Source organism: Syngnathoides biaculeatus, chromosome 6 (assembly GCF_019802595.1).
Source record: "Syngnathoides biaculeatus isolate LvHL_M chromosome 6, ASM1980259v1, whole genome shotgun sequence".
Lineage (NCBI taxonomy): Eukaryota > Metazoa > Chordata > Actinopteri > Syngnathiformes > Syngnathidae > Syngnathoides > Syngnathoides biaculeatus.
This window is the reverse complement of record NC_084645.1, coordinates 27699530-27726640: the sequence shown is the minus strand read 5'-3', so window position 1 is coordinate 27726640 and position 27111 is coordinate 27699530. Positions and strand designations below refer to the sequence as shown.

The following is a 27111-nucleotide window of genomic DNA, read 5'->3' as shown; positions in this document are numbered from 1 at the left end:
TAAATCAAAGAAAGTGGGCTGTTGTATTTTTGTTTTCCTAAAACATTAAAAATGGCTGGGGCTATGAAGCTAACATTTAAATTATGTACTAAATGTTTCAATCAATAAAATGCAAGACCGATTTTTAATTACAAAAAACAAACATGATGCTTTGATTTCGTGGATTTACCTCACAGAAAAATTAAATAAAACCCAGCATTAGCATATGACCCAGTACAACTGTGATTCCATGAAGGGTGGACTGCTGTTATATAAATTTGCACACAAATGGATCAGAAATAAGGTAAAATCTTCACCTGTTTGATTTTTAATTCATCATTTCTACAAATAAAACTTCAAAGTGATAGCATTTGTCATAACAACATGGTAGTCATGCTACCAACATGGCACAACATAGTAAGTCTGGCTAACATCAACGTATCAGTGCTAATACTAACTTACTATTTGCTAGCAGTTATTTTATTGAAGATGAGTGCTTTCTGTAATTATCAAGACTACGCACTTTCATAATCCACACCGTTATGAATGCCCATGTTTAATAATGGAACTCATGCACATATGTAATTATAGTAATGAAATGACACTACATTCAAATCTTGCAGAAGTTTTAACATCACAAACTCGCATTTTAATTTCTCATGGTCATGGTTTCATGCCGAGAAAGAGTACCATGGATGCATTGTTTGCCTTGAGGATGCTAATTGAAAACTACAGAGAAGGTCAGAAGGTGCTACATTGTGTCTTTGTGGAGCTAGCGAAAGCCTATGATAGAGTACCAAAAGAGGAACTGTGGTATTGCGTGCGGAAGTCTGGTGTGGCGGAGTTATGTTAGAATAGTACAGGACATGCATGACGGCAGAAGAACAGTGGTGAGATGTGCTGTAGGTGTGACAGAAGAATTTAAGGTGGAGGTGGGAGTGCATCAGGGATCCGCTTTGAGCCCCTTCCTGTTTGCTGTAGATGGGTGACAGAAGAGGTTGGACTGGAATTCCTTTGGACCATGATGTTCGCAGATGATATTGTGCTATGCAGTGAAAGCAGGGAGCAGGCGGAGAAACAATTAGAAAGATGGAGGAATGCATTGGAAAGGAGAGGAGGGGGAAGAGTGAAGCTCCAGAGAGAAGAGATGACGAGGGTGGACGACTTCAACAATCCAGAGGGATGGAGAGTGTGGTAAGGAAGTGAAGAAATGGGTACAAGCGGGGTGGAACAGTTGGCAGAAGGTGTCTGGTGTTCTATGTGACTGAAGAGTCTCCGCTAGGATGAAGGGCAAAGTTTATAAAACAGTGGTGAGGCCGGCCATGATGTACAGATTAGAGACGGTGGCACTGAAGAAACAACAGGAAGCAGAACTTGAGGTGGCAGAAATGAAGATGTTGAGGTTCTCGCTTGGAGTGAGCAGGTTGGATAGGACTAGAAATGAGCTCATTAGAGGGACAGTCAAAATTGGATGTTTAGCAAACAAGATTCGAGAGAACAGAGTTCGATCGTTTGGACATGTTCAGAGGCGAGAGAGTGAGTATATTGGTAGAAGGGTGCTGAAGATGGAGCTGCTGGGCAAAAAGCGAGAGGAAGACCAAAGAAAAGGTTGATGGATGCTGTGAGGGAAGACATGAGGAGAGTGAGTGTCAGAGAGGAAGATGCATGAGAAAAGAAGATGGAAATGGTCTACCGTTGTTGTAGCCCTTGTCAGTTTTGAACGTACAGTATCTCATCATTTGAAATGTATTGTATACTAGTAGCTATTGCATCTTAGGATGCAGTGCAGTCCGTGTACGTCGTCACCATATTCCCCCTGCGCTGTGTAACTGTTCTACAGTGCTGTTTGGAAGTAGCGCGAAAGCCACTTTCGGTTGGCGTGGGGTGCCTGTGGAAGGCAAACATTTTCTCGACGCTGTCAAACACATCGGCAAATACGCCGGCCCCTTGAAAGTGTCTCCCGTGTCGGCTGTGGGATTCACTTTTCGAATGTTGGTCGAAGTGTTGCTTTTTCCGGGCGTGCCCGTCTTCGCGGCTGTACGCGTCAAAGTCTTTGAAGATGTCGTCGAATTTGAAGCTGAAAGGTTGGTACGAGCCCCGCCTCATTTGCGTCCCTGCCGTGGAATAAGCGCCGCCACCAAACAGGTCATATTCTCGTCTTCTGGTAGCGTCAGATAATGTCTCATAAGCTGCAAAAGAACAACAAAAAAAGAGCAGAAGTACTTAGATTTACGAGTTTAATTTGTTCCGTGACCATACCTTTAACTGAAATTACTGCCATTCATCCATTGCAGCCCAACAACAACAAACTACCTTTAAGTGCAAATGCAAGAATAGTGACCACATCAATTGTACCTTCTGCAATTTCCCGGAATCTCACTTCTGCGTCGACACTGTTGTTCTTATCGGGATGATACCGCATGGCCAGCCTGTGAAAAGCTTTCTTGATCTGCCGCTCAGTGGCGTCTTTTGGCACTCCCAGTATGTCGTAAAAATCTTTCTTGGCAAGGAGCAGCTCTGCTATCGCGAGGAGGCACACGGCCATCTTCAGAGCAGACTGAGCATTGGCCATGGCTCAACTGGCTTGCACACTAAACGTACAAACAACGAGGCCAGTGTACATCACTAGACATTACGTATATATAAATTTCAATATAAGCGCTCATGCTACGAAACTTAACGTTTCCATGCACGGCTCCTACTCACCCTGAATGAGGCCCAAGTGCCAGCTAAGCTGCTGGACTGTGTTAAATATTTAACCGAAGCTAAACATGACGACGTTAGCTTCAAAAGCATAAAACGGGAGCTGTATTAAATATGTATTTGGCAATAAATGTCGCGATGTTAGCTTCGAACATAAATGACAGAAGCCGAAGCGCAGATGACTCCTTCTTCGTTGGCTGTCGCATGCATGGCAAGTGGACATAGTTGAAAGATTCTGCCCCCCTTTGGTCAAGGTTGGTATTACATAAACAGTTTGACGGCGTAACAGATTTATTTCGTTTTTTATATCGAACAATTTAAGAAAACTTTTTATTCAAGTATGATTCTCATACCTTCATCAGTTGTTAGGGATTTCTTTTATTCTGGATCTTAATAATACTTTATTTCTGAATAACTCATTAGGCAACTGTACTGTACTGTACTCTACTGTATCATTTACTGTACTATATGTACTGTACTGCTATTTATCGCTTGCATTTAGCTTTATTTATTCATTTAAATTGTTACCGTACATTTGTTTCGTTTAAAACAAAAATATTTTGCACACCCCATGTTGAAAATATGCTTAATAAATGTGCAATGTGTATTGTTACACGCTTGGCTAATAATGCTGATTGCCTTCTGATACATTTCCAAGGTGGAGAAATACAACCAATCAACGTTCCAGAGTTTAAGGGGTCAAACACTAACCAACCAATAGCAGGCCTCATTTTTGTCACGTGGTTGTTGTTTTTCTTTCGGGCCAACGTCATGTCACTGTGGAAATCAGGCGTCAGCGCGAACACGTTACCAGCACTTCGTCATTTACTAGGTTATAGTTGGGCGGTAGCTCAAACAGTGGATTTTAAAGGTTGCCGGTCACCTTGACACGACGATATAAAAGCTCTGGTATGTTTCGCGTTGTTTCGTTTAGTCCGCGTCTTTGCTAGCTGGTTAGCTAGCGGCTGTGTCCCATTTCACAATAGTTACTTTTTCACCAGTCTATAAAATTGTTGTCATCGGTTCAGTTGGCATTACATTTAAGTGTTTATGTAATCTGCAGTGTGGCTTGTCTTAATATTTTAGGAAGGTGCATGTTTCATTGTCATGTTCTTTAGTTTCACCCATTTTATGTTGATCATCACCAGGTTCATGGACAGGAGGAGTGTAGAGCTAAAGTTCCTTTGGATGGAATGAACCCTTGGCTCATAAAAGGATGAGTCACTATTGGTGTCTCAGTGGCTGTCTTAAATTAAACAGAAAGTTTTATTCATGGCGCCCCTGCAAATTAGCATCCACCCCATTTCTCTTCTCAGGAACCTTGCACTGTTCACTCCATGTCCCGCATCCTCGTTGTGTGAAGGCGGTCCCTCTGAGCCAGAAGCACATCCTTCACCTGAGGCTCCAAGCTCAGAAAGCATGGCTCAGCAGGGCTAACCAGGTCGTGAGACAGAAGCTTGGGCTTCACACCGGCGGCCTGCGTTTGAACACTTCAGCATCGCGTTGGTCCACGGGCTTCAGCCAACACATGTCCCGAGTGAAGAACACGTTGGTCACAGTTTCCAAAGCTGTGACGCAAATGGACCTTCTCTCTAAGATCGCCCGCCTCAAAACAAACAAGAGTGGCAAAAATGTCAAGTCGATTTCTGATTTGGAAGTAATGGAAATCACGCCAATTTCTCCGGCTGCTACCGAGCTTCCAGTGACCACATCACCTTGTCCTTCTAGTCGGACCTCTGTGGCTGCACTAGATCAAGGGTCCACGGCTTCCTTGCCTTTGCAGCCCCCTAACACCTCGCAACTGACACCCACTGCTGCTGTTGTGACTATGCGGGACGTTAAGGAGAAAAAACCGAGCCGTATCGCCTCTACCGTCAAGCCCAAGGAGCCTGAGCCGCCATCTGGCGAGAACGGATGTCTGTCTTCTCAACAACCCCCTGCACTTTTTCACCCCAGCACATTTTCAGTCAACCTGGATGAAACCTACAATTACCTAGCCCACCACATCAATTCCTACTTTGGCAGCAGTGCACAGAAAAAAGATGTGGAGAACCATGTTGATGTATTATTTAAACACTCCCCTCAGGCTCTAGAAACAAGTGACCCCGTGTGCAATAAACCAGGCAGCGCTCCTCCTCCTGCATCTGCAGCACCCAAGAAAGGGTTCGGTCACTACCTGTCATATTCTGCTCCCACCGTCCAAGCTTTTGTGGGCAGCTACATCGCTCCCTTGGTCCCCAAGTTCAGAACAGGGGAGGCCAAAAGCACCACAGATGACGTAAACAAACCGGCGGATGTGCCGGTGAAGCAGGTGGAGGTGGCTGTCAGTGCAGTGCAGAAGGTGGAAGAGGAGAAGGCCAAGAAACTTCTGGTCCAAAGGGAAAAGGTAGGTTTTAACTCATTGATTTTGCATAGTTTATATGTTGAGTTGCAGTGGATTACCATGGGAAGATAATATGAGGATTTTAGGAAAGATTCCAATTTAATAATTAAGGAACATGAATTGAGGGGAAGGTCAGAAGGAGCTACATTACCTCATCAGTCAGCCTATCCATTACTACCACAAACGGGAAGGGGCTCAGCGTGGATCCTTGATGCAGTCCCACCTCCACCTTAAATTCTTCTGACACACCTATGGCACATCTCACCGCTGTTCTGCTGCCCCTCATACATGTCCTGAACTTTTCTAACATATTTCTGCGCCACACCAGACTTGCGCATGCCACAGTTCCTCTCTTGGTACTCTGTCATAGGCTTTCTCTCGGTTGTTGGGTGTTGTGAGGGAGGGCATGAGGACAGTGGGTGTTGGAGACGAAGATGCACGAGATAGGCTTAGATGGAAAAAGATGACACGCTGTGGCGACCCCGTACGGGACAAGCCGAAAGGAAAAGAAGAAGAATTGAGGGCAATGTAATGCCACTTCTTGAAAACCTTTGCGTTTTGAGTTGTTGCTGTTGAGTGTGGCCCAACCAGGTAAGTTTAGAAGACCGTTAAAAATGAGTTGGGTTACATTTATTTGAAAAGAAAGGGGCCAATACTTTTCACTGCGATGTATTCGTCATTGCCCTGACCCAATTCATTCAAGGATTGACAAAAATGTACGCCCTGTCCAAAAGTACAAATAAAAACCATTCAAAATGCTAAATGAAATGTGCCCTGACAAATAAAGTCCCTTTCAACATCAATCCATCCATTTTCCATATCATGCTTATCCTCACGAGTGTCGCGGGAGTGCTACAGCCAACTTAGTTATATTTTTCAGCGATATCTGCAGTTGGGCATTCCTATTTTTAACTTTGTTTATGCTCGGAGTTAAATTAATAAATCAGAATTTGCTCATTTTAGTACTTGAATAGCGACTGCACAATTTATTGCGTTTATTGTGTAATTGCACCTAATATTGTCAACGCTGAGGAACATGAATTTTTTTGTTGTTGCCTTTTTCCGTCTTTGCAGATCATCGCCAGGGTAAGCGTGGACAATCGAACTCGGGCGCTGGTTCAAGCGCTCCACAGGGCCACCGACGTGAAGGTCTACATCAGCAGGGTGGAGGACCTCAGCTACCACCTGCTGGAGTTTCCTGAGACTTGTGGCGTCGCAGTCAAGGTGAGTGGGAGGATTTATAAAAAAAATTCCTGTAATATTAGTGCTAGTGCCAGTCAAAACTGGATTAATTATTTTTATAGAGACTGACATTTTGATCCATTTTTTGTACTTATTGCTATTTTGCATACCCAGTAGCTTTTTGGTAATTGCAAGGACGTGCGTGCTGGTAAAAATGCTCCCATTTTAGTGGTTTGGAGCACCACCTCCCAGTACTCTACTGCAGGGGTCGGAAACCTATGACTTGCGACCCATTCCTGGCTCTTTATGTGGTTGCGTATGGCTCACTTAGCCCTCATAACGACATACTTATCGAGCAGGGTGTCTTGTCGATCACGTGACGGCGTGAACATTTTGGCAGCAACACGTAATTTTCTCTAAAAATGACCTACTGCACTGCCACACTCTCTTCTTCCTAGTTTACCTTGCACCGCCCCCCTCCGCTCTTAAAGGGGTACACTCATGATTACAAATGTTACAGTCCTTACGCAACCCATCAATGTGGTTTACAATGACAGCGTGCTTATGCACCGCGCACCACCGGAACTTTTTTTTACATAAAGGCACGCCTCTGTCGGCAAGCATTGTTGGCGAGCACACATAAGTGGGGACAGATGGAAAAAATTCAACCTGCAGACCAGCTGATTGTGAAAATTTGAAACGCACTTTCCGTCACAAAACACACACTGCGGCGTGTGAGTATTATTCTACTGACAATGTTTGGTCATACCTCCCCATATGAAAAGTCTTTCTCAGATTTAAAAAAAAAAAAAAAAAAACATTAAGACCAACCCACGTTCACGAATTACGGATGCATGAAGTTTAAATTAATGACGTATAAAAAAGACGACAAAGCCATCAACAAAGAAGTCGTATTAATGGTAAAAAGTACTTTTGTCATCATTGGTTAACAACATCATAATGTTTTTTAAATGCATTTAGAGACTTATTCTACTCTTAAAGTGTTGGTCACATATAAAATTCACAAATAAACTTGTACTTAGTTTTAAAAAACATTGTATGGCTCTTTTGGAAATACATTTTAAAATATTTGCCGTTTATGGCTCTCTCACCCTAAAAGGTTCCCGACCCCTGGTCTTCTGTTTAGCTCCATCTGGAATAAAATAAACCACCATGACCAATAAATGTGATATTAGATGGCTATGTTATATCAGGACGCACGAAAAAGTTTCAAGGACCCATGTCTGAAATTAAACCACAAGCAATCACTACTAGGTGAATTTCAGGGCTTGTACTTTGACAAACTCCGACGAGGGAATTTGCCCTAATGATCCCGAATCGAAAGCAGGGATCCTAGACATGACATTCGTGACGCTAAATTGCAAAGGTCTTTTGCATCCAGATGATAATTTTCAGAACTCTATATGAAAAAGGGGAAGTGAGGGTATGATCTTCGCAGCTTGTCGTTTTCATTTTCGTTGTTTATGTCAAGCTAAGTATTTCCCTCTACACTAACTCGCATGCATGCAGCCTGCCCTTCTTTTTATTTATATCACAGCTTTCTTTATCTGTTGACATCAGCAACTAACCTGGGGTGGTAATCCCCTGCAAACATAAGTCAGTAAGACCTTATGACTCCCAGATTTAGGAGTGGTTGCTGTTAAAATAAACTCAGATTGGAGTCTTGAATTTTTCTCATGATTTAATGTGAAAGATGCTGGACAGCAGAATAGGAGGGATACTGTCGAGACTTCCCAGTGTCCAGTTGAGCTGAGCATTCATATACTGTACTTGGATTTTGCTTCCGCGTTATCTAATGAGTCAGCACGTTAAATGTCTTTTCTGTGTTCATCAGGAGAAGGTAATCCCCTGTTTGCTGCGTCTGCAGCAGGCCACTGACCCTGGATTGAGGGAAGCTGTCAGAGAAGCTCTTACTCTGGTGGGCTACCATAAGCCCGTAAAAGGCCGCGGCATACGCCTCCTGTCCATAGATGGGGGAGGGTTAAGGTAAAGTTTTCACGATTTGTTTTGAATTGATTCGATACGAGTCTGTCAGGGCAACACGGTGGATCAGCTGTTAAGTGTTGGCCTCACAGTTCTGAGGTCAAGGGTTCGATCCCAGCCCCGACTGTGTGGAATTTGCATGTTCTCCCCGTGTCTGCGTGGGTTTTCTCCGGGCACGACGGTTTCCTACCACATCCCAAAAACATGCAACATTAATTAGACACTCTAAATTGGCCCACAGTGTGATTGTGAGTGCGGCTGTTCGTCTCTATGTGCCCTGCGATTGGCTGGCAAACAGTTCAGGGTGTACCCCGACTCCTGCCCGTTGACAGGTGGGATGGGCTCCAGCATGCCTTGGAACCCTTGTGAGGATAAGCGGCAAATAAAATGGATGGATGGATGGATGAAAGAAAGAAAGAAGCCATGAATTTTGTATGTGACTGTGTAGGCTCATAGTGTTATCTTTACAGTACAGCATTGCATACCACAATCCCTGTTTGTGCTGTTTTTCATTTATTATTTATTTCTGTATCTTTTTTTTTGTAATTTTCAGGGGACTTCTTGCCGCTCAGACTTTGCACAAGTTGGAGGCCCTGACCGGCAAACCCATTTACAAACTCTTTGATTATATTTGTGGTGTCAGTACAGGTGAGATTTGCAAAATTTCTGATGTACACTTAACTAGACCGGTGGAACACAAACTTATTAAAATGATTTGTAGTTATATGTATAACGTAACAACAGGAGGAGCATATGTAATTGGCCACGTGGGGGTGCTGGGGACCAGTTTACTCCCAGCTTTTGCGTTATTTTGCAAGATCTGGAACCTTCTCAGTTATCCTCCAGATTGGCTTTTAATCACCAACACGAGCTTCCACTAGTTCCACATATCCATCTGGCCTACAGCTGCTCTCGTTTTGATCAAACACAATTTTCAATCATGCCCCCTCTCTCCGCTTGTGGTGCTGTTATGCTTCCATGGAGCACCAGAGAAGAAAATAATTGTTCTGACCTCCTTTTGCATTCTAGGTGCAATACTGGGATTCCTGCTGGGAATTTTCCAGCTCCCGCCAGGCGAGTGCGACGAACTTTACCGCAAATTGGGCTCGGATGTTTTCAAGCAGAATGTGATCGTCGGGACAGTGAAGATGGGCTGGAGTCACGCTTTCTACGACAGCGAAGCCTGGGAGAGCATGTTGAAGTTAGTACTACTCTGAATGTTGACGGCAGAAGGAGCGGAGTCAGTGAAAAAGTTCAAAATCAGAGAGGTATTTTATTTTGTAGGAGATAGATAGCCTGGTATCCTTTTATTGTGCAGTGGGATTTTTACATTCAAATGCATTTGTGGTTGTACATTTGTAAGGAAAATTCAAACTGGAACCATCATTATAAATGAGACACTTTGATATCTTTAACATTTTTTAAATGTTATGTGGATTTTGCATCACCAACAGAACTTGTAGTTTCCACTGTATTTGTGTAATAGTCAAAGAAAGAATTTCCCTGGTTAATATTAATGCACTTTGTAATGATAGCACGAAGAATAACCTCCTCTTCTCCTTGTGCTAGAGAGAAAATGGGCTCACACCTTCTAGTGGAGACTTCTCGAAACCCCGAATGTCCCAAAGTGAGTTCCTCTTCTTGCTAAATAGAAAAAAAATTCTCTCAAATCACACAGGACAGTGGAAATAGCATTCATACATTGTTACGTGGTACAGACAGGGTGGCGTAGTCCCCTTCGGCTCTAATTCCATGTTGTGTCACTAATGTTTTGTCACCTTGAATTAGACTGATTTGAAAATGAGGCCTCACAACGCCTTGGGCTGGATTTTCGCTGCAGGTCTAGGTGCACGATTCCGATTCAATGCTCGTATCTGATTTTTGCCCATTTTCATGTATTGTGACACATTTTAAGTGATATAAATTCGATATGGTTGTGTTTACACTGAGAGAGACCATTAAACAACGTGTGTATGCCAATGCCCAAAGTGGACGTAAATAACTCCACAAGCATCAACAGTGGTCAGCGACATCATGGAAGTAAACAATAATACATAAATACACAAATATGCAATGTCAAATGTGCTATCCATTGATTTAAAGGAGGGTAAGCTCCAATTGTACTCCTTCGCTGCCCTTAGACAAAGTAGAAGGAGTCATGAACAGTTCAATGTTGGAACAAAATATTTAGGCTTCTGCTAGAAAACGAAAAATGTCAGACAAATCCGACTAGATCTGCCGAAATTTATTTGGGGTTTATTAGAGGCACTTATAATGCTAGCAAGTGTGTGCAGACTCCATTTAACAGGAGCACGAAAATAATTCTGAATACATCCTAGTTATAGAGTAAGAGGGTGTGCACACATTTGCAAACTCATTGTCAGTTTTATTGTCACTTTTGCTCTCAATATTTGTTTTCTAATTGTGTTGTACTGATTAAAGTTCACATTAAATGGAAAAAGTTTTGTATATATTAATCACATTGGTTTAAAACCACAAAAAATTGCCATTTTAACAGGGATGTGCAAACCTTTTTATATTCACTGTATATATCATTTACTTTATTTCCTGTTTTTCCTCTTTGGTTATAATTTGTAGCAGGTGTTTTTTTAATATTTATTTGTGTTGTTTGGGCAGACCAATATTTATATATATTTCATTTTAAGGTAAAGCTTGCTTAACTGCACATATCCTGTCTTCCTTTACTCTGCATTTGCGTTGTCACATAACTCTATCCTGATATTTTTCCATATTTGGATTTTTTTTTCTGTTTATGCTGCGTATCTGAAATTCTCCCACCTGAAAACAGAAAAGTGCATCAAGTATTTCATTTACACACCATCATTCCCCCCCAGGTGGCAGCAGTGAGCGCCATCGTGAACCGAGGCACTCCTCTGAAGGCCTACGTGTTCAGGAACTACAACCTGCTGCCGGGGGTGCGCTCCCACTACCTTGGGGGCTGTCAGCACCACCTCTGGCAGGCCATCCGCGCCACGTCGGCAGCCCCCGGGTACTTCCAAGAGTTCCGCTTGGGGAATGATCTCCATCAGGTCAGTCAGGGGAGACGCTGTACGAGCTATACCGGTCGATGCAAACCTCCGCTAGATCCGCAGGAGGGAGGAATTGCATTTTCCTACCCGTCATTTTTTTTTCTTTTGCTAGGCGCAGATGCACTTAAATCCATCTCCACTGAGCAGCTATGCATTAGCCATCACATAAAAATCCCCCACATCGCCTTTTGAGCCATTAATACCTAACCTATGCCTTTCCTCTCTGAGTAACTGCTTAGTCAGAGTTAAGATTGCATAAGTGAGGCACCCTTGCAAAGTGCGATAACACTACAGGAAAAACAACAACATAATGCAGCTGTTGAGTTAAGTTTGTGAATTCAATTTGTTTTCCTGTGTCGATGGCGTCACACAGGGACGTTGACGTCTCCTTGGCTTGATTTTCACAACACAGATGTTCTTTCCATACACACAAAGTGAAGTGTGCGAGTCCATCAAAGGGAATATCCCAACAGCAGGATGCTCCCGTCGCTTTTAATTGGAAAGCCGTGTGGGTCGTGGGCTTGAATGGGGGAAAGGAGAATGAAAGAGACTGGTTGATGATAGCACACCTACTGTATGACGAGGAATACCCCACCGATCACCCACCTCCATGCCTCCACCGTCTTGCGGGCCGCATAAATTAGCATAGCTGCCTTTTATCACACGTGACCGTTTGACTGCTTCATTGTCTCATTGAGACGACAAGACAAACAGTCTAATTATGGAAGGGCTCCTTTCCATGCACTTGCTTTGCTGGCTTGAGGTAACCTCTGTGTCTTTTGTGTCATTGACTTTGCAAAAGGAATCAAATGTCAGCACCTTTAAGCCTAGTCTCTCTACTTTCCACTTCAGTCATTGCTTTGCAGCATTTATTTTTCACGTTCCTTTTTTATTGATCCCCAATTGAGCGTTGTCTTTAAAGACTAACCACAGGTGTCAGAGAGGTTGCTAAACAGCAAAGTCTTGCCTCAGACAAGCATTTTGGTCTTGCACCAATAGTCCTAGGTTCCATATATTATGTATCTGTGCATATATTCCAAAATGCTATGCCACAGGAAATGATCCACTGAGAAGGCAATCAAAATTGACTCTCTAAAGCAGGAGTACAATGTACCGTAATTCCCGGCCTACAGAGCGCACCTGGTTACAAGCCTCACAGAGTAAATTTGTAAAGGAAATACCATTTGGTATATACATACGCCGCAGCTGTGTAAAAGCTGCAAGTGCCCACATTGAAACCCACATTGAAACACGAGATATTTACGAAGACGGTACACAGAAAAATTTTAATGCTATAGTGTGGCGCTAATGCTAGCGCTAACGCTAGCGCCGAGCTAACGCTAGCAATGCGCTAACGCTAGTGCTAACTCTTGCATCGCGATAAAGCGAGCACTGCGCTAACGGTCACGGGTTTGGTTAAAGTAAAACTTACCGGTAAATATCACTGAGACATTCCAGTAACACAGCAGCAACACGCTAGCACAGCGCTAACAGGGCCGGTAAAAGTCACTTCCTCAGCACATATATTCCACCGGTCTCATTCTTACCTTTTCCGCTCGAGTGCCCCCTTGCGGCCGTTAGGAAAAAAAAAAATGCACAAATTAGCCGCATCAGCGCATTAACCGCCGGATTGAAAGCGTGTGGGGAAAAAAAGTCGCAGCTTGAAGGCCGGAAATTACGGTAGATTTACTGCTCTGAACCATACAATGGCAAACTGAAGTCAACTGGACTACTTGGTGAAGTCATGCATTAAGAAAGTAATCAAATATGAAAAACCTACATGGTAAACCTGTCTCATAATTGATCTGATAAGCCCAAAGCCCACAAAGTCAAATTTCGGTCACAAATGAGTCACAGCGGCAGAAATGCATTGCCACTTGCGCCACTCAAACGTGAGCACAACATGCCATCTATCTGATGTCAGGGTTCTCATCAGACACAGAGTCATCTCACTGTTTACCACCCCCGCCCACAGAGTTCTCCACTTAACTCAGGAGCCAAACAATCCCCCTTTTGTTTGGTCAAAAGGGTTGGCACATGCGCTGAAATGACGGCTGGAATTTTTGGAGCGACGCTCCTCGCAATATTAGTTTGGTGATGTGATCTGCACGCCATATTAGGAAAATGTTTTTGTACCAAAGTTTAAGATGTAAAAATGGAGATTTTATCAGTTTTAGCATGGCCTTTTGAAAGTGGAAAGGCTTTGATGAAATTTATCTCTGCCTCACACAGAATCCTTGTGAGCGGAAGCAAGAGGATGGCACATGTTCCACGTTAAAAGCTTTCACAATATCCTGGCACTGAATGACATGGGCGTACATGACTTGAGACATTTTCACAATGGATGTAAGGGCCAGGATGGAATGACAAGGACGGCCTTGTTGCCATGGTGTCTCCTAAGGCGAGGAAGGTGGAACGGGTGCGTGGGTTTGCGCCGCCTCTGCCATCCTTACTAATGGGAAACGGGATTGTTGGACCACCGCAGTCGGCGTGAGCGCTCAAGAGCGCCAACTGGGCACTCAACAGGGAGTCTGAGTGGTGTAGTGAATCACGTAAGGGCTTTCATTAACGAATCGCGAATAGATCATGAGTCACTGGCACGAAAAACCAAGGCCACTCTTGAAGAAAGTTTCCAAAGAGAAAACGAAACTCGAGCTTTTGATGCAGATTTCAGGTGACAGAGGGGGATACACATGAGCCTGAAGCCACTTACTAATCTAGGCTCGCTCCTCCGGCGTTAAACCCTGCTGCGAGCGCACCCATAGATTATTCGATGGAGATCAGTCTTTCCTTTTTCGTAGTCACCTCAGTCTCCAGCTCACTGCTTCAGTGTTGCGGATTGTACCCGTGCGCTTATTTCACTCCTTGTTCATCACATAGCGCCAGGAAATGCTTGTCCTGAATAAACCATCAAGTCACACTTCGCATTCATTCATGTTAATATGCAAGGGCGTCTTTAGCCTCATCTCCTTGCTCGGAGCAGGGAAATTAGAGTGAAATTGCCCAGGAGATGACCCAGCAGACGGTGGATATCAAAGTGATGTTTAGTGGTGTGAAGTCAACTAATATGTACGTAACGCCTCGAGGGAATCTGGTTTGAGTAAATCTAATCACGGTGGATCTATGTACCACTAAATCACAGTTTAATCTCAATGTTTTTTTATGTGATTAATTGTGACAATACTGGCTGCACATGTGTGGCCGCGTGTTTGTGTGGGAACCGACAATGGGAGACAGTAAATCTCGAATTCTGTCCCTGCCCGAGGCATCGGTCCCCCTCAACACAGATGAGTCCCGCCTCTTTTGTCAGCTGGGGGAGCGCAATTGAACCTCACTCTGACCTTTTGGGCCCCATGAGATCCAAAAGGAAAGGAAGAAGAACTGTTGAGCGTAAATGCATAATTTGCCATGAAGACCTCTGACCTGGACTGACTGCCACTCTTAAAAGGCACTTCCAACACTGACGACGTTGTCACGCTCATCCTTCCCGCTAACAGGGGTGGCCTTTATGCAATTTGGATGCTGTCTTGGCAGCTTATGAAGCCAAATGAACCAATGATGTACTTCCCAGAGAATGCTCTATTTGGCATAAACGTAACCAATTTTCACGATGAAAGTGATTTTCTAGTTCCAGCATAATTTCCTTCTTTTATGAGTTGAATGACCATCTCTACGGGCATAATCGAGCATTCAGGACTTGTGAATGCTTCCTTGGCGTATGAGAGGGAGTTGGCTTGGCAGAGCCTGCTTTTAAATCAGTGCCCCAGTTCAGTCTTGACAACATGGCCAAAGGCAATTTGTAATGACGACAGCTGTGATTTGAATACCGCACCAGATGTATGTCAAGGGCTCAGCTCATTTAGCATTTACTTTTACAGTGGAACCTCCGGTTACAAATTTCATTTGTTCCACGACCCCACCCTCAAACTGAAACTTTCATAAACTGAAGTCGTGTTTACCATTGACGTGAATGAGAATACAATTAATCCTTCCAGACAAAAGACTTATATTCATCTTATTTTGATCATTTTGTGGTTAAAAATGTGTACTGCACCATATAGAAATAGGTGAAAACAATTTATGCTTAAATAGCAGGAGTCCATCCATCCATTATCCAAGCCGCTTATCCTCACAAGGGTCACGGGAGAGCTAGCTTTGGGGGAAAGGCAGACTACACCCTGAAGTGGTCGCCAGTCAGTCATAGGGCAGATACAGAGAAGAAAAAGGGTATTTGAACACCCTACTATATCCCAAGTTCTCCCACTTAGAAATCATGGAGGGGTCTGAAATTTTCATCGTAGATGCATGTCCACTATGAGAGAAATAATCTAAAAAGAAAAATCCAGAAATCACAATGTATGATTTTTTTTTTTAATGATTTGTGTGATACAGCTGAAAATAAGTATTTGAACACCCTGCTATATCGCAAGTTCTCCCACTTAGAAATCATGGAAGGGTCTGAATTTTTCATTGTAGGTGCATGTCCACTGTGAGAGAGATAATCCTCATAAGAAAAATCTAGAAATCACAATGTATGATTTTTTTTTTTTTTTTTTTTTTTTTTTTAAATGATTAACTTGTGTGATACAGCTGCAAATAAGTATTTGAACACCCTGCTATATCGCAAGTTCTCCCACTTAGAAATCATGGAGGGGTCTGAAATTTTCATCGTAGATGCATGTCCACTCTGAGAGAAATAATCTAAAAAGAAAAATCCAGAAATCACAATGTATGATTTTTTTTTTTTTTTCATGATTTATTTGTGTGATACAGCTGAAAATAAGTATTTGAACACTCTGCTATATCGCAAGTTCTCCCACTTAGAAATCATGGAAGGGTCTGAATTTTTCATTGTAGGTGCATGTCCACTGTGAGAGAGATAATCTAAAAAGAAAAATCCAGAAATCACAATGTATGATTTTTTTTTTTAACGATTTGTGTGACACAGCTGCAAATAAGTATTTGAACACCTGAGAAAACCAATCCTAATATTTGGTACAGTAGCCTGTGTTTGCAATTACAGAGGTCAAATGTTTCCAGTAGTTGTTCACCAGGTTTGCACACACTGCAGGAGGGATTTTGGTTCACTCGACCTCTAGATCAGACAGGTTTCTGGGCTGTTGCTGAGAAACACGGAGTTTCAGCTCCCTCCAAAGATTTTCCATTGGGTTTAGGTCTGGAGACTGGTTAGGCCATGCCAGAACCTTGATATGCCTCTATGCTTCAAGTATGAGTCTTACTGATTGTATGGGGTGGACAGGTGTCTTTATACAGCTAACCACCTCACGTGCATCAGATTCAGGATAATACATGGAGTGGAGGTGGACTTTTAAAGGTGGACTAACAGGTCTCTGAGGGTCAGAACTAATTTCTGGATTTTTCTCTTTAGATTATCTCTCTGACAGTGGACATGCACCTATGATGAAAATTTCAGACCCCTCCATGATTTCTAAGTGGGAGAACTTGCAATGTAGCAGGGTGTTCAAATACTTATTTTCTTCACTTTAAATGGCACCATCACCAAGCGGCACGCAAACCCACGCTGCCTGCACCAAAGTCAGGTGTGTGTACCACTACACCAACAGTTGCTTAAATAACAGTCATTTCACACGTTAATCACTCGGCAGTGTCTTCGCCTTTTCGGGAGTAGCAGTAATGTTTGCATTCACTGTGCAAGCCCTTATAGGATATCACCTCCCACAATGCAGCACAGCTTTTGCGTTTAACTGTACGATGTGGTGACCGTTTTAGACCCCAAAAAAAACAAACTATAAGCATGCAGCCAATGACATTTATGCTGCAATCGAAAAAAGGCACAATTCTGAGCATTCAATGGCCATCCGAACCATCAGACAGCTAATATTTATCTTATTTGTTTTTTGTAGTAATCCTAGTAAACCTCATCCAGGAAACCCAATGATCTGTAGACCAAGACCCTACAGCTGTTATGCAGCTTTGATTTGGCTTTAACAAGAACTTTTGTTGTGCCACTGCCAACATTTGATGGCTGTGCATAAGTTCATGAGGCAGCCAGATACCGAAATGCACAGCCTTGTGGAAGAGAATAAAGTCTGCTCTTGCAGCTAATGGCCTCTGACGTACGCTCGGCCGTGAAATGACTTTTACTGATCTGGACGATAGTGGCTCTTTTTCTACTGAGATCAGCAACACCCCTACAGGGCAGCTTCAAGTAGCGCAGTGGAGATAAGCTTGCCAAACGCTAATGGAAGATGAGTCATTTCAAACGGCAAGTGCAAATTTCACTGTTTGTTCAAGCCGGCTTATGTCCTCCTGCAAGTCAGACTTCACAAATATGGTGCTAATTGTCAAACAGTAGAAGTGAATCACATTCCCTTAGGTGAAGATGACCTAATTAGTTGAAAATTTTACTTTTTGATGATCTGGTTTATGAGCCGGCGATCAGCCCCTAAAGGGCGAAGGCGAGGATGGCAGAGCGGTAATCCTCTCGAGGATCAGCGCGCGACATTTCAGGAAATCATTAAGCTGCCTGCCCTGAGACACCACAGACCTCCAGATCTGTCACTGACAGGTGCCTACTCTCCAAGGACCTCCGTCTGGTGACACAAGGCGTACCCTCCCATTATGATTAAGGAAAAGTACCAGCATTTTTCGCGCCCAAAATCATGGTAGAAAAAAACCTTGCCGTATGTTGCGCTTTGTGTGGTCACAGGCTGCCTAAATTTAGATGTTTTAAATGTCAATTCCGCTTGCAGTTTATTCCACGTGAGCTATTGTTTTTTTCTGTCTTTTCCAGACACCGTTAAAATGGATGTATGATTGTAGGTCATATTATGAATATCTCATGTCCCTTCATAGCAGGAACATCTGCCAACATGTTATCACTTCACCCTGTCACCTTCTCGTTAGAAGTGTGTTTTCTCGTTAAATCTGAAGAACGCTAGAAACCTCTAAGCACTACAAACTGAAAAAATAGCCATTGGTCCTCAAGAGGAAGCATGAAATGTTTCAGAACTTTCATAATTTAAAGGCCCTGGCCTCAGCTTGCTGGGCCGATGCCCTGAAATGGAGCCACATGGTGGTATTCAACTGGGAGCTTACACGACGGGTCTGCCTCAAATGATCCAACTGTCCTTGGCCAATCTGCGGGTGAAACTGACTAACATAACTGGAGTGTCAGTGTTAATGCCACTAAGTTCACAAACTAGACACAGTGAACCAATTTGAACACAAACTGCTAATTTGTTGTTTCCTGCTGGATTCTTACCGCTTCTGGGTCCTGTTAAGTCCCCAATTGAATCAACTCCAAGACATTTTCTCTCTTGTTTCGGATTAATGTCTTTGTATGCCAACATCCAAAATGGTGCATAAAGAGCCTCATTGGTTATCCTTGGAAGTTTTTCTATGCTTTACAGCTAAAATGTCACCACACAGGCGAAGTCAATGGGACTTAAGAGGATTGCTGCTATTTTTAGCGAATATTGGTGGCCTACGCCCTTGATGTCATTCATCATCACACTGTGTGCCACCAAAGGGAATTGTAGCGCAGCACCAAAAATGGGAATCCACACGGCATCTGCTCTGACAGATGAAAATTCATTACGTCGAACAGCAATAACACAAGCATGAAGTTGCGATGTCACAGTCCCATAAACAAGCTCTCATCCACCCCCTCCGGGTTCCCTCCTGGAACACTTGGTGGGGCCCCGCGACTTCCACCCCCAGCCTGGCCTCTTTAATGAGGACTGGCCCCCGTGTGTTTGATCCTGCTGCCAGCCCTGCAGCCCCTGCATCCTCATGCCTATTCATCAAGCCTCGCTGTCTCTCTAGTGACACCCCCGTTGCCTTAGGTAGACTATAGATTCAAAGCAAAGGCACTCTTGGGCGTGTGTTCGATTTTCAAAATGCGGCTGACAGGAACTGTGAGCAACGCAGGGAAAGGAAGAAGAAAGGGGCGTGACAAAACTATTTCATTGTATGCTTTGTCATCTTGCTAGCAGCGCTGCAGCTACATTGATTTTTTTTTTTTTTTTTTTCGGATTGTCCTTAAAAACGTAATCCATTGACTACCCCCAAAAAAATCCTATGAAAAGTATATAAGGCCTCACACGACCATCGTCATCAAGTATGTTTTTTTGTGTGCACAGGACGGAGGTTTGCTCATCAACAACCCCACAGCGCTGGCCATCAACGAGTGCAAGTGCCTCTGGCCCAACACGCCATTGGAGTGCGTGGTTTCGGTCGGCACCGGCCGCTTCGAAACGGCGAGCAAGAGCAACAGTGGCACCTACACGAGCCTCAAAACCAAAATCAACAATGTCATCAGCAGTGCCACTGACACTGAGGGTAAGTGATGGGCCTTTCTGACATGCGTGGGCATTACAGTAAGTACAGTGGTGCCTCGAGATAAGAGTGACAGGGTTTATGAGTTTGATGAGATGCGAGACATAGCCTTGCCTTTTTTTTTTTATTTGTGAGAGTTGAGAACTGTTCTGTCTCCGTACGACCACTATCAGAGTGTGGTCCGCATTGCCGGCAATAAGTTGGAGTCATTTCCAGTGAGAGTTGGACTCCACTAAGGCTGCCCTTTGTCACCGATTTTGTTCGTAACTTTTATGGACAGAATTTCCAGGCGCAGCCGAGGCGTAGAGAGTGTCCGGTTTGGTGGCCTCAGCATCGCATCTCTGCTGTTTGCAGATAATGTGGTTCTGTTGGCTTCATCAAGCCGTGATCTTCAGCTCTCACTGGAGTGATTCACAGCCGAGTGTGAAGCGGCAGGGATGAGAATCAGCACCTCCAAATCTGAGACTATGGTCCTCAGTCGGAAAAGGGTGGCGTGCCCTCTCCAGGTGGGTATGAGCTCCTTCCCCAAGTGGAGGTGTTCAATTATCTTGGGGTCTTGTTCACGAGTGAGGGAAAAATGGACCGGGAAATCGACAGATGGATCGGTGCAGTGTCTGCAATGATGCTGACTTTGTATCGGTCCGTTGTGGTGAAGAGGGAGCTAAGTCGAAACGCGAAGCTCTCAATTTACCAGTCAATCTACGTTCTTACCCTCACCCATGGGCCCGAGCTGTGGGTTGTGAAGAACAAGATCCCGATACAAGCGGGCGAAATGAGTTTCCTCCGCAGGGTGTCCGGGCTCTCCCTTAGAGATAGGGTGAAAAGCTCGGTCATCAGGGAGGGGCTCAGTGTCGAGCCACTACTTCTCCGGATTGAGAGGAGTCAGATGAGGTGGCTGGGGCATCTGATCCGGATGCCTCCCGGACGCCTTCCTAGTGAGGTATTCCAGGCATGTCCCACCAGAAAGAGACCCCGACGACGACCCAGGACACGCTGGAGAGACTGTCTCTCTCGACTTTGTATCGGTCCATTATGGTGAAGAGGGAGCTAACTCGAAAGGCGAAGTTCTCAATTTACCAGTCAAACTACGTTACTACCCTCACCTGTAGGCATGAGCTGTGGGTCATGAAGAACAAGATCAACAAGAACAAGAAACAACAAGATCCCGGATGCAAGCGGCCGAAATGAGCTTCCTCCGCAGGGTGTCCGGGCTCTCCCTTAGAGATAGGGTGAAAAGCTCGGTCATCAGGGAGGGGCTCAGTGTCGAGCCGCTACTCCTCCGGATTGAGAGGAGCCAGATGAGGTGGCTCGGGCATCTGATCCGGATGCCTCCCGGATGCCTCCCTAGTGAGGTATTCCAGGCATCTCCCACCAGAAAGAGACCTCGAGGACGACCCAGGACACGCTGGAGAGACTGTCTTTCGACTGGCTTGGGAATGCCTCGGGATCCCTCCGGAAGAATTGGCTGGGGAAAGGGAAGTCTGGGTATCCCCGCTGAAGCTACTTCTCCCGCGACCCGACCTGGAAAACCGGTAGATAATGGATGGAGCTTGTGAGAAAAATATTGCAGTTCTGTTTGGGCAGTCAACTCATTTGAACTCACTTCACAGCAACCAGCACTTTGGGAGGTAGTGGACAATATAAAAAAGGCTTCAAGCTGTTTAGTGCCTCTCCCAGTTGAAGTTTACTGTCAAACATAAAATAAAGTGTGTTATAACTTGTGTATTTACGACAAATTACACAAGTTTGCCTTCCACTATTTTAATGCTTATTCACAATGCAATAATCTTGTGTATGGACTACAAAGTAGCATCGATTGTCAAAATGTTAATATGTATAACCAGACAGAGACATGTTTGCTTGTTCCTCTGAGCAAAACTAACAATACAGCAGTTTATTTAGTCACTTGGAGACGATGTGAAAGTCTTCTTGACTGTTATACTAACCCTGGTAACTAAGTCACGGACACCAGAACCAGTCGCCTTTCAGCCGAAGTTAGCTGGGATTGGCTCCCGTGACCCCTTGTGAGAAGATAAGCGGCTTGGAAAATGGATGGATGTCAAAAGACACACCAGAATGCTAAAAATAAACTCTTTTTGTATTCTAATATACTGGGGAAGATAGCGACGCGCAGTAAATGTCTTTTGGGTAGCCGATCAGTTATGGAATTTTTCTTGGAACTTCGAATTATGACAACAAAGCCGATCAAGCGATTAGCATAAAATCTCAATACCGATCCCATCGATCAAAGTTGGTGTAAAGTCTAGAATGGATTAAGGGCATTTCTATTCGTTCTAATGGGGAACGATGATTTGAGGGTTCTGACTCGTGAGCATGGTCATGGGACAATTTCAACTCATATTTCAAGGCACCACTGTGTGCTGTATAGCCAACAAAAAATGCTGCAATAAGCAAAGTACCATCAAGAGATTTCTGCAACATTGTGTTTTCTGTGACTTTCCACAAAAACTATATTTGTCGTTACACGCTGTAGCTGCAAATATGTCAAACTGATATGTTTGCGCAAAGATTTGAGACGCTTTACTAAAATGCTCTGTAGCGAAAGCAAACTACCCATAAAGTGTATGTGTGTTGGAGACATTTGGTAGAGTGATTGGTGTTCCTGAACCCAGTGAGGCATCGCAGTGTATCATCCGCTGTCATGACTAATGAAGCATATTTGAAAAGCTCCAATTTCTCCACTGATTTTGCCTCATAATCAATAAACCTGAACGCGAGATGCAAGAATAATGCACTGCGTACATCAAAAGGAAAAAGCCAGTCAGCTCTTGTCCTTCCCCGTGGCAGCACAACATGTTTTTATGTCTGCTTTGTGTTTTTCTTTTTTTTTTTTTTTTGGCACATTTGGGTCAAAATCAATCCCAATTTTGAAAAAAAATAAGCCTGTCACAGCCAGCTGTGAAGCAGAACCAATCCTTTTCAGCTGCAGTAAAGTGAAGGAATGACGATATGTAGTGCGTAGACGACCAACCGGTGTGCACGCATGTCAGGTCTGGTGAATCATCGTAAGATTGTCTCCGTTTTCATGAAATGAAGTGTTGGGCATGGTTTATTTTGCGTCATTTTTGGATGCCACCACTGTCAAACGCCCCAACGACTTTGTTCCTGTTGTGTCCTACTTCGACCTGCCTCACCCCGACGTCCCGCTCCTCTTTATCACGTCTGGACACAAACTCCTCTGCTGTGTCTAAATTTGGCTCCGGCTCCACTGTTGCTTGTGCGTGACCTAGATGATATGACTTTATACTTGTTCCTCACATATTTGGGATTACGCTCTCTCCCCAGCTCAGATTTATTGTGAAAACAGAGGATTACTATTTGTTTATTACAGTTTTCTTGCTTGTCGTAGTGTTCACGAGCCTGCAATTTAGTTTTGAACTGATCTAATAGCCTTGTTGGAAACAAGGCCAAACAATGGGCCTTGACAGGCCAACAAGTCCATCGTGGCCAAAATGTCACACTTGAGCTCCCCGAAAAGGACTCATGTACAACTGTCAGTTTTGCTGCCAAACAGAACATCATTCATTCATCTATTAAAATTACATTTCTGAGTGGCAAAAACTAGTTGCATTTAATTTCCAACTAGACATTTGACTTTACATACATTGAGCACTGTCTTTCAAAATCAAGACTTCTTTCTATAAGATGTATGTCTGACAGAGCATTAACAAACATTTACATTCCATCTCAGTTAGTTTTTTTTTTTTTCATCATAAATTATATTTTTTGATGTGGATAAATGCTGTAAACACTCCAATCAGTGCAATGTTTCTCATCCAATTATTGGGCTATTTTGATTCTGACTCAAAACTACCACGACGTCTTGTTCTCAAGTAAGAATGAGAATCGTCTTGATTTTGAATGATATACAAGCCAATATTTGTGAATATTTTCACTGCAGCCGCAGTTCTGAATGAGTCTTACAGAGAGAATTTTAAGGTCTATAACAGGGCAGAGCAACCTTTTTGAGGCTGAGGGCTACTTCGTGAGCACCGATCGTATGAAGGGTGACATGACCTGTTTGCGGCAAATTTCAGACTCCGTTCATTACACGTTCATAAAATGTTTTTGTTTTAATGTATTGTAGTAAATGACATTACAGGTATTTTAAAATTTAAATTCATGTAAGCAAGTAAGATTCAGAATTTAAAGCACAAATAATAGTAACAATTTGTGGCCTATGGTATTTTTAGAACATAACTCGCGGGCGCCTTATATGGTCCTTGTGGGCTATCATTCGCCCGCGGACACCGTGTTGGTGACCCCTAATCTATAAGCATTGTGACTAGTATGGCACTGGTAAGTGTTGTTTTGGAGTTGACCATTTTTCTGTTGACTATCCTTCAAATTTATTAGGGTTCTGTCTGAGACAAAATTACTGAGATCTAAGATCAGTTGAGAATAGACTTTGGATTTACTTTCAAATCAGTCAATAAAAATACTTCAAAATAGATTTTTACAGAGTTAGGGAACAAATGCCAAATCTTATGAATGATGTGATTTTTTTTTCTTTTTTTTTAAGTTACAGACTTTCGAAGCCCATTCGTTTTAATTTAATATGGTTTAAATAGAACATTGAACTTTTGAACCATTTTGAGGGAAAACATCGTTTATGTATTTTCCCTGCTCTTTGTTTGTGTGAATTTCTCATTGAGTTGTTTTCTTAAATGTCTGGTGGCTTTACATAGCCCAAGAAGACAGTTTGAGTGTTCATTGCCTCGAGCGTTTATTCTGCAATATGTACTGTAGAACTGCCACAGCATACTCGCGTGCGACACTCTTACACAGTATATCATACATCCAGTACCTAATAAACCTGAGTACACCCCTCATATTTTCGTAAGGATTTCATTATCTTGTCATGGTGCAGTTTGCTACAATGTGAAGTAGACGTGAAGTGTAGAGCTTGAATAACAGTATACTGCATTTTCTGGCATATAGAGCGCACCTGATTATAAGCCTCACCCACTACATTTGTAAAGGACATACCATTTGGTACATACATAAGCCGCAGCTTTGTAAAAGCCGCAACGTGCCCACATTGAATCCCACATTGAAACAAGCGATATTTACAAAGAAAGATGGTACGCAGAGTTTTCAAAGTTTTAATACCTTAGCTTAGCTTAACATAGCAACAACACAGTAACACGAACAGGCCTGGTTTAAAAAAAAAAAAAAAAAAAAAAAAAAAAACCAAGAAACATACTGGTAAATAAAAAGCAGCTACACAGTAGCAACACCGTAGCATAGCACTAACAGGGCCGGTTAAAAAACATACCTAAATCTCTTAGACTCAGTGCTAATGCTAGTGCGGCGCTAACAGGGCCTAATTAAAAACAACATACCGGTAAAAATAACTGAGATACGACAGTAACACTGTAGCAACACGCTAGCACAGCGCTAATGCTAGCCCAGTGTAAACAAGGACAGTTAAAAAAAAACATACCGGTAAAAGTCACTGCGGCAGCACATATATTCCACCCCTCTCACTCTTCGCTTTTCTGGTCGAGTGCCCCCTTGCGGCCGTTAGAAAAAATGCACAAATTAGCTGCATCACCGCATAAGACGCAGTGTTGAAAGCGTGTGAAAAAAATCAAGGTTTATAATCCGGAAATTACGGTAAATTCACTGCCCGTCTCTCCCACCCAAAACAATTAAACAAAAAATCTTACCACACATTCAGTCGTGTTTTAACTGCTGGCAAAAAAAGTAAATACAACCCACGCTAAAAATGAGACCAATTAGCCCACATGGTTTCGTGTTTCAAGTAGTGCAACTAAATTGGCCAAGATCAACGGGTCTCACTCTGAACACGAAATATTGAGACTTTTGGCCAAGTTTGGACATTTGCACTTGGGGGTGAAGTGTATGGTTGAGATGTGAAATGTAAACAGTGCAGCTCAGACTCTGGCATACAGCCATAATTGCTGCCGATACGTCAAATCCATTCATTCATTTGAAATGAAGTGTAGCATAAAAAAACTAGATTATCTTTGCACAGCATAAATCACACTGTCCAAACTATGACTGTTCCAAGTGCGCTCTGTAGGCCGGGAATTACGGTAGTTTGAAATTGTTGCCAGATTATCTGGTTTATGTAGGAAAAACTGCATTTTTCCTCAAAAGAAAACAAATTAGTATTACAAGCTATAAATAATTGTGATTCCTTGGCTCTCCAGAGGTCCACGCAATGTTGGACGGCTTCCTGCCCGGAGACACGTACTTCCGCTTCAACCCGTACGTGAGCGAGGACGTCGCCATCGACGAAAACCGCCAGGACAAGCTGAACCTGCTGCAGGCCGAGGGCTTCCGCTACCTGGAAAGGAACGAGGAAAAGCTGCGGAAGGCGGCCCGCATCCTCACCCGAGAAAAGGGCTCCGCGCAGAGGTTGACAGAGTGGGTCAGCGCCAGGGCCGACATGTACAACTCTTTGAACTCCTTTAAGTTTTAGCCACAGCAAAAAAAACAACACACCTTTTACCTCACATGGAGACTTTTTTTTTTCCCTTCTATTATACTTGGAACCTCATGTTTTGTCAATAATTTTCTTGGGTAATAGAATCACACACCACACCTCATAGGACTGCATGCCTGCATCAGTATTTTTTAATTGGTTTATTTTTGTTTCAAAAACTGCTGTTGAACTGGACGGCACCACTTCAAACAAATGGGAACTTTTTTCCTCTAAAATGTGAAGTTTCCAGATTCTTTTACCTTCTGTGAGCACTTTTTTGGAACAATTTTCTGCCTGATATAGAGTTATTTTTAGGTGGATGACAATGTTTGCTTGTGGGTTTTTTTTTTCGTTTTATTTCAAATCTTATTTGTTTTGTAAATGCAAGAGGCATCGAACAATTGGGCATTTGATTGGAAGAAGGGAGTCTGGGTCAATACCGGCCCAATCATCACTATGTGTTCACGCCACTGAAGACAACACTGTAAAATGATTAAGGTAAAACTGAAAATGTAAAGAACTCCAGTCAAAGAAGTTATTAATTTAAGTAACTCATCAAGTGATATTAGTGTAATTTGTACAAAATGCAGCTAATGGGTGATTGAAGTTATTGAAAATGAGCTACGAATGATGTTTGCCCACTGAGAGGTGTGTAAGTACGGTGTAGTTAACATTTCAAGATTTGAATGTGCATGTAAACACTTGTATAAATAGCCAGAGTGGACCTCGCAGATGTTCCTTTTATGACGTTGTTTAAGCCAATGAACTAATTCCGATTGCTTGCCTGAATGCGCGACACTGTCACTTCTCACCTCAGATCTGTTTTGAGCGTCCTGACTCACACAGGTACTGTATCGTTGATGTGCCAGCGAATCCTCGAGGACCAGTCACGAGATGGATGGACAGGTACTTATCGACACCGTAATTCCACCGTTGCTTTGTAACGATAATTCCACGGTCCGTATGTCAGTGATTAAAACTCATCACCACCGGATTCTGCCTGCTTAATTACA

At 43.2% G+C, this 27111-nt stretch overlaps 3 protein-coding genes across 8 annotated transcripts in view; 2 read left to right on the top strand and 1 right to left on the bottom strand.

The window, feature by feature from the left end:
* Positions 1 to 279: 279 nt before the first annotated feature.
* On the bottom strand, positions 280 to 2908 carry dnajb9a (DnaJ heat shock protein family (Hsp40) member B9a). The gene is made up of 3 exons (XM_061822346.1): positions 2686 to 2908; positions 2335 to 2570; positions 280 to 2168 (listed from the first exon to the last, which is right to left on the bottom strand). Exons 2-3 carry the CDS (start codon positions 2549 to 2551, stop codon positions 1753 to 1755), a joined length of 633 nt encoding a protein of 210 aa, XP_061678330.1. The 5' UTR covers positions 2552 to 2570; positions 2686 to 2908; the 3' UTR covers positions 280 to 1752.
* A 493-nt stretch (positions 2909 to 3401) lies between these two features.
* On the top strand, positions 3402 to 27092 carry LOC133501769 (calcium-independent phospholipase A2-gamma-like). Of its 3 annotated transcripts, XR_009795271.1 has the most exons (11): positions 3402 to 3591; positions 3831 to 5068; positions 6140 to 6289; positions 8103 to 8254; positions 8805 to 8899; positions 9281 to 9452; positions 9821 to 9878; positions 11107 to 11301; positions 19428 to 19626; positions 25824 to 26596; positions 26916 to 27092. XR_009795271.1 is itself a non-coding variant. In XM_061821716.1 (10 exons), exons 2-10 carry the CDS (start codon positions 3899 to 3901, stop codon positions 26093 to 26095), a joined length of 2463 nt encoding a protein of 820 aa, XP_061677700.1. In that variant the 5' UTR covers positions 3402 to 3591; positions 3831 to 3898; the 3' UTR covers positions 26096 to 27092. The 3 variants fall into 3 exon arrangements, 2 of the variants coding, with proteins under 2 accessions (XP_061677700.1, XP_061677702.1); XM_061821716.1 differs by having other exon boundaries at positions 25824 to 27092; XM_061821718.1 differs by lacking the exons at positions 19428 to 19626; positions 25824 to 26596; positions 26916 to 27092 and adding an exon at positions 13534 to 14065.
* LOC133501767 (neuronal cell adhesion molecule-like) overlaps positions 26565 to 27111 on the top strand; it is a 116627-nt gene continuing 116080 nt past the window's right edge. For 3 of the 4 annotated variants that reach the window (XM_061821715.1, XM_061821713.1, XM_061821712.1), the window contains exon 1: positions 26887 to 27004. In XM_061821715.1, coding sequence (XP_061677699.1) covers positions 26887 to 27004 — 118 coding nt within the window. Of the gene's footprint in view, positions 26597 to 26886; positions 27005 to 27111 lie in introns of those variants that run through there. The other variant, XM_061821714.1, reaches the window with a different exon arrangement.